This window comes from Lagopus leucura, unplaced genomic scaffold (assembly GCF_019238085.1).
Source record: "Lagopus leucura isolate 7727_CA_CO unplaced genomic scaffold, USGS_WTPT01 Super-Scaffold_100045, whole genome shotgun sequence".
NCBI lineage: Eukaryota > Metazoa > Chordata > Aves > Galliformes > Phasianidae > Lagopus > Lagopus leucura.
The window spans coordinates 259,136-266,583 of NW_024962292.1; the positions used below are offsets into that span (position 1 = coordinate 259,136).

The 7,448-nt window shown below is 56.8% G+C and overlaps 1 protein-coding gene across 1 annotated transcript; it reads left to right on the top strand.

Annotated features, from left to right (window-relative positions):
* The first annotated feature begins 61 nt into the window (after positions 1-61).
* On the top strand, positions 62-7,304 carry LIME1 (Lck interacting transmembrane adaptor 1). The gene is made up of 6 exons (XM_042884736.1): positions 62-1,865; positions 4,492-4,643; positions 5,073-5,124; positions 5,196-5,283; positions 5,369-5,754; positions 6,018-7,304. Exons 2-6 carry the CDS (start codon positions 4,528-4,530, stop codon positions 6,396-6,398), a joined length of 1,023 nt encoding a protein of 340 aa, XP_042740670.1. The 5' UTR covers positions 62-1,865; positions 4,492-4,527; the 3' UTR covers positions 6,399-7,304.
* Positions 7,305-7,448: the final 144 nt, after the last annotated feature.

Below are 7,448 nucleotides of genomic sequence, written 5' to 3' on the forward strand. Positions count from 1 at the left end.
GGCAGCTTAGGGGTGGGTACTAGGGGCCTCAAGCGTCGTATTTCTTCAGTTTGACTGTAAGAGTATCCCTAAGGCATGCTGTAGCCTAACTGATTGACTTGGCATGGGGAGCTGCGTGGTTCCATGAGTGCCAGAGCTGGGGGAGCATGACAGCAGAGTAACAGATTCTCAAACCTCCTAGCCAGGATCAACACTACAGGGAGCCTTGAGCTTCTGTTGTTCCTTGAGTTTTTCAGTCTTAGGTGGCTCTCTGAATGCAGATCCTTCATTAAGAAACCTCAGGACCCAGTCTCAGGTCAGACTGTGCCCTGAACGAGCACAAGGGCCAGGAGGTGTGTGTGTGCTGAGCACACAGCCCTGCCTGGGAGCAGCCAGGTGAGGTGCCCTTCCCTGCTGCGTGGTCAGTCCTCTCCCAGGAGGGATGTCCTCTCCCCAAGGTTGTATTCTCTGTTGGCTGCAGCTGGCCCTTGCCCCAGAGGAGAGATGGTGATTTCATCAGACCCTCTTTCTGGTGGGATTTGTGCATTGTAATTGTGTTGTTTTTTAAAAAAAAAAAAATTGTTAGTGATTTCATGCCAGTATCTTAAGAACACATTTTTTTCTTAATTAAAAAAAAAAAAAAAAAATTGATTTCCTTTTATTCTGAGTTATTTTTTTTGTCTAATGGAAAGCTTTGCTTCCTTAATGCCACCTTTTTATCTGTTCCTGAGAAAATTACGAAGCTGTCAGCTTGGGCAGAGCTGCATCACCTCGTGGGGCCAGGCCTGTCTGATTCACTGCCAAGCTAACCAGAAAACCTAAGGCTGAAGGAGATACCATCAGAGTGGAGATGTGATTTAGCGTTACTGCAGGCACACCTCAGAAAACAAAGAGCAACAGCCAAAATAAACAAGATGGGTATCTTCAGGAAGCCTCTCAGCGTGCCTCTTTCCTCCTGGAAAGCAGTGGGGTTCTGCTGTGATGGGCACTGTGAAAGGTGGTGGGCTGCCTGGAGCACATCGCATCCGTCTGTTTGTCACCAGTTTGGCTGCAGTCTCTTCATTGTTCTCAATTCGTGTCCTCCACGCTCTGGGTTGAACTCAGGCTTTTAACAATGGCTCCTCAGTGCCCTCCCCGATGTCTGCAGCTCCCACACACGAGTGTTGAGTGGTGACAAGAGTCAGTGTGCCGGCTTAGCATGGCTGCTTGTTGGAGTGGCCCGTGACTGATGAGCTGGGCAGAGGAACTCCTCGGTTTGTTTTGTGCCCCGATGCTGTTGGGTGTTTTCCATCTCACAATTGGGTGGATTAGCCCCGTGTCTCTGTTGAGCTGTATTTTTCACCCCTTGTGGTTTCCCACAGCTCCACTTTTCAGACTTCCATTTACGTGGCTGCTGCCTCCCACCCATGGCACATCCCTGCTGAATATTTACTTATTTTTTTTCTCTGCCCTTTTAAGGCACTGCTTGTTTGCAAGGTAATGCAAGATGTGGCAACCCCTTCTTTCCTTATGTTCACCTGCAGACACAGCTGGCTCCAAAACCAGCTCTACAGGAGCAGAGAGCAGCAGAGGGTGCTCTTGTGAGCTGGGTGCCTGCAGAGCCTGCTCGCAGACAAGGCGGGGAGAAGCCCAGCCTGCTGCTGGGTGAAACAACAAGCTCTGCAGGTCAGGAAGCTGTGGTCTGCATGGTATCTGCACAGAGCTGCCTGCCGAGAACGAGCTGAAGAGTGGGAGAACTTGGATCGAGATGCTCGGAGTGTTTGGGAGCCCCTGATGAGGAGCAGGCTTGTGGTTTAAGGGAGACAAAGTTCTCAGTTGACTGGCAAGGAGGCAGGCATGGCTGGATTCCTGTTCTTCACGCTCACCAGTTTCTGAGGTTCTGCAAAGTAAGTGATGGTCCCTTTCTTGCCTGGTAAACGTATCTGCGACTAAACCGGGGCTGGAAAATATTTAATCCGTGTGGGAACTGCAGTGCTGTCAGAGATGCTGCTGCAGCCAGCCAGACTGGACAGGCAGGATTCCTATTTTCAGTGCTGCGGAGTTGAAGCATTGCTGGGTGAAGCTGCGGGGAGCTGTGCGGGGTTTGTGCGTGGTGCTGGGGATGGGAAAGGAGGCAAAGGTCTCAAACACAGCAGCTTGGGCTTGGACTGTTGTCTGCATCTGGGGGGAAACGCTGAACTCCTGTGAGAAGGGTGCTATGGAGGCTTGTGTGATCACTGATACAGCCTCTCATCAATCCGAAACGATGCAGAACCGTGCTGAACGTGGGGCACAAAGGCAGCCAGGAGATCTGGGCAAACACACCTCCTGCATCCCCTCGTGGAGCATGCTTTGGTCTGCGTTGCTAGTCCTGGGTCTTAGTGCTCATCCAAGCTTTGTAAGGCTCGGGTCTGGCGTTAGAGATATTTTTGGCCCTTTTCTAAGTTATCTCAATGGGAGCTCAGAGCCCCTCTCAGAGCTGCAGGAGCGCAGTGCAGGGGCTGAGCACTCGTGCCTGCTCCTCCTTGGAAATATTCTTCAGCTTTATTAATGGCATCCCATTGTCTTGGGCAGGCTGAGTGCTGTTGATTAACGGTTACGAGGCTTTCACTTTTCACACCTGGGGACTGAAAGCCCCCTAATTCTGCTTGGTGGGGCTTTTTTTGGTACAAATCCCCAGGGCACCATGCTGCGTTGGCTGTGGCCCCGTTGGCCATCGTGGATGAGAAGCACCATGGTGTTTTCCATAGCAGCTCTGCAGACTCTCCTCTTGTTCCTATGTTATGTTGGTGCAGCGTTATCTGCCCCAATGAATCACGCTGGGCAAAATCGTCAGCAGCAGAACTTAAATTGACAGGAAATCAAATTTCGTTGTCATGAGGCCCAGCTGAGGAACTCGAGCTTTTTGTAACGTGGCTTTTGGAGCTGAAAAACCCTCATATCCTGGAGTAAGAAACCGGGTTCAGTGCTGGTGCTGAGGCATTGTGACATGGGGCAATTCCCCGGTGCATGTCATGCCCACGGAGCTGCGGCCACCCGCAAAGCAGTGGGGCTGGTGGGAATGCTGTCTGCTGCAGCTCCTGCCCTGAGAGCAGCCCCAGAACCTGGAGATCCATGGCTTTTTTAGCAGGAAGCTGAGCTGCACGTTGCAGTTGGTTGGAATCTCTGCCTTGCACGCCTGCTCGGTCTGAGCATTGGGCAGTGCTGGATCTCCAACTGGTCACTCTTGGTAATTGGTAGAACCAGCGCCCTGTCTGTAGGGGGCTGTTCCCAATGAGTGCAGAACCCAAACGTGCCAAAGAGTGTAAAAAGTGGACCATTTTTTAGGTCAAAAACACAGGAGCAACCACAGACCTCCTGCACAGTGGAGAGGGCGGCCAAAGTAGGTCAGGAGAAGAGCTCTGAGTTAACTTCAGCTGGAGAACCTCATTCTCAAACCCGAACAGCTCGGGGATGGCCGTGGGTTGAGCCGTCCCCACGTGTGCTTGTCACAGCAAGAGAAGATTTCCCTTCAAGCCCCATTCACCTCCAGCCACCATTGCTGCGTATCGCTCTGCTAAGTGCCAGCGCCTCTCCTTGCTGCTGCCCCAGGTGCAGCCACCCCTGCAGCCTCTGATCCTCTGTAATGAGCCAAACAAGTTCAGCCGGGACTGTCTGGAGCGCTGCAGGTAACAAACCATGCGTGCTCAGACAGCGAGCGGTGCTGCCTAATTAAAACACCATGGAGGCAGAGGAGCTCCTTCCCAGCTCTGATGTGAGCCGGTCTGCCCTGCCTGGTTGGTGCCTCCGACCTCCCGTCTCCATTTCCACATGGAAATAATTGCTCTCCGGGGGTGAAGGCTTTGAATCGGCGACGTTTCCGAAGGTGTGGGAAGTTCTCACGTTGACACCCGAGGGCCTTTTTGGGGTGTGCAGAGCAAAGAGCGGCCGCTGTGACATCGATGCTGGGGATGTGGTGGCAGTTTGGCAGCACAGCAATGGCCGAGCAGGGAAAGGAACGATGCCTTGGGATTTTACTGGTGTTGGGTGAATGGTGGCTGCCACGAACTGCTCCGCCTTCCTCTATTCTGAGAAGCAGAATCCTCTCTGTGCGTCCCTGAGTCACACCATGGCCCCCAGCGCGGTGATGGTGCTGTCAGCAGGGCTGTTGCCAGCATCCTACGTGACCCCACCAAATGGTTTCCAGCTCTTCTGACCCTATGCTGTGGTCACTGCCCAGCCCTGCTATCCCCAAAGCGTGCTGACAATTTGGGGTGCCTCTGGGGCTTCTCCTTTGTAAGATCTCAAAAGCAACGTGGGAGATGAATTTTGCGCTGCTCCTTTTTTGAAAGGAACCAACATCCGGAGCAGCAGAGCCTCCAGCAAGGCAGCAGCAGGACAGAAAACAATCCCTGGTGGCTGTCCCTGCAGCATCTGGGCAGCCCCCTGCCCAACAGCCGCACTGTGGGATCCTGGCAGGGAACAGGGCGCCGGGCATCAAATGCAGAGAGCCTTGTCCCCATGCACGGCCCCACTTATGTTTTCTCTCCCCAGAGCTCAGCCCTGCAGCACTCACAGAAGCGGTGCCCCATGGCTGTGACCCACAGTGAGGGGCTGCTGGGACCCCCACCCCTGGTGGCCCTCGCTGTACTGGCCCTGCTCGGAGGCCTGGTTTACCTGTGGACCCTGTGTGCTGCCTGCCAACGGTACGTGCCCGGCGATGCTGTGTGCTTTAGGGCTGCTCCTCACACCCAGATCCCTGCTGAAGCCTTGGTGTGCACTGAGGGGGAAGGCCTGCACCCAAAAAAGCTGGTCCCAGCTGGGGGCGAGGCTGTGGTGGTGATGCTGGAGGTGGATGTTGAGTGGATGAACATCGGGTGGATGAACGTTGGGGCAATGCTGGGGGTTGCTTACAGGACGCTGATGGGGTTTTGAGGGTTCCTGGGCACTGGAGCTGTGTACCCAGCTGGGCACAGGATGTGCATGAGCCCCCAGCAGCACTGCCTCCACTGCAGCCTGGTGGAGGGGCAGGGGGTGGGTTTGGGGTGAGGGCTGCTCAGCAATTCCCATTGGAGCTGGGTCGAGCTCCCAGACAACCGCTCGCTTACCACCACTCAGTACCACTTCTCCCATAGCCACGGCAGGAGAAAGAAGGTCCCTCCAGACGGCGTGAAGCTGGTGGATGAGGTAAGGGCACGGGCAGTGCTGGGGGGAGCTCTGGGTGTCCTGCCCTGACAGCGTGCATTTCCCCATTGCAGTCCCTGCTCAGACAGACACAGCTGCGCTCGCTCAGCAAGTCGGACACGAGGCTCCATGAGCTGTACCGCCTGAAGGCCAAGGACAACAGTGAGTGTGTGCGACCCCCGAGCATCCCACCCCGCACACCCTGTGCTGCAGTGCAGTGACTCCATGTCCCATCTCCTCCCTGCAGACCAGCGCCCGGCCAGCCTGGATTTCCCCCTCTCCTCACTGCCTCCTGACTCCCCGCACAGCTCTGTCCTCCTGCACCGCCAGCTGCCCCTGATCCCCAGCTCTGAGACTGCAGCTCCCGACCAGACCTACTCCAACCTGCTCTTCACCCCAGCGCATCGTGCGCCCCCGGACACGCTCTACGAGTGCCTGGCAATGGGGGGGGATGATGCACCTACCGCCACTGGGACCCCAGCGTCCCCCCCTCGGGTCAGGCAAGGGGCTGCTGACTATGCCTGCATCCGGAAGGTGAAGAAGACGGTGCCAGAGGAGCAGGAGGGGGCCGTGGCGGGACCCACTGCAGCCCCACAGTGCTGGGAAGGTGCAAGCGATGCGCCCCGTCTGAAGGTATGGCACTGGGGGGGCCCATAACACTACTCCCATAATGCACGTGTGCAGAGGAGGGCACGCAATGGGATATTCTACTATTCCAACTATGTTCTGGGGGATTGGGATGGAGCCCGGGTGCAGGTAGGAGGTGAACCGAGTGCTATCCTGGGTGACGCAAAGAGTGGTACCCACGGGTATGGCAATGCCGTCATCCTACCGGGGGCTTAGGGATGACCTGGGGGGATTCCAGCCATCTCCAGACCATTCCCTTCCCTCCACAGCTGGAAGATATGTACTCAACAGTGTGCAAAGCCACCAAGAGGAGGAACCATGGCCCTGCAGCATCCCCCAGGGACGGGGGATCCGCGCGGCCACCCCCACCCCATGAGGAGCCTCCCCCAGCTGCCTGCTGGCCCACGGCACCCCCTGAGCCCTGCTATGAGGCCATCAATGACAGAGCCTGGGCTGCACGTGGCCCTGAGCCGGACTATGAGGCTGTGGACGTTCGCTGGAAGAAGGCAGCAAAACGGGAGCGGCCGGGGAAGCCTTCCCAACAGGACAACCTCTATGAGAGCGTTGGTGATATGTGGGGAGGGGAATCTCGGGGAGCTTCTGGCTGGACCGCTGCCAATGGGCTGCAGGTGTACATCACCAACCTATAGCAATCCTAAGGCGGGCAGGTGGACGGACAGATGGATGGATGGACAGATGGATGGAGGTTGGGCACTGAGGCTCTGCCCCACAAGGTGGGGACGGGCACAGAGCTGTGCCACATGTGAGCTCTGTATATATTTTGAGTTACTTTTCTTTAAGCATCCTTGTCCTGTCCCACCTGGTGCCAGCAGGTTGGCACCGAGGTGCCCCAGCTGGGTGGGCATGGTGGGATGCCTGGTGCTACCTCTGGTGTTCCATGGGAACTCCAGGTGGGGTTGGGGCCGTTGCCATGAGGCAGCCCCAGGCATGGACTGTAGGACTGGGTCACCCATCTGCAGAGATGCTGGAGCAGAATGGGGCCCTTCCAGCAGTGGGAGCCGTGAGCAGCTCCACTCCATTTCCCAGTGACCCTGAGGTTACTGTGGGATGGCTGCACGTCCCCGCTGTCCCCTGGCACTTTCCACCTCCATCACTTTCGGGCATATGTGACACCTCCATGAGCAGCATCCTACAAACCCGTTGCTTTATCATTTGTCCTGCTGGTAAGAAAACACCTTTAAACTCCATCCCAAACCCTCACCCGTGGTGGCACCGTGGTGGGCTCACAGTCATGTGCCGGACCTGCACCGATGCTCCAAAACACCTGCATGGCTGCAGCCAGCAGCTGCTGCTGCAGTGGAACCAGGCAGGGTCGTGTCACAGCGGTGCCAAAGCCGGGGCTCTGCCCACCCTGATGCTGCAGCCCAGGAGGGAAAGAAGGAAGGAAACTGCGCCCGCCTCCTCCAGATTCTGCCCTCGATCGAAGCAGGCGAAGAGCTGAAAACCGAAAACACGGCGCTCAGCAGAATGCCGGGGACGTTACGCCCTGTGCACGGGGAGGAACGGGGTGCTGGCGCTGAGATGAACCGGGTGCCAAACCGCAGCGTGCACCGAGCACAGCCGGGCCCATCCCCCTGCGAGATGGGGGCCCGATAGGAAAGGGCACGGGGCGGGGCGCGGGGATGCTGCGCACGTGGGCTCGCTGCTGAGCTGCTGTGTGTCCCTGCCCCATTTTCCCC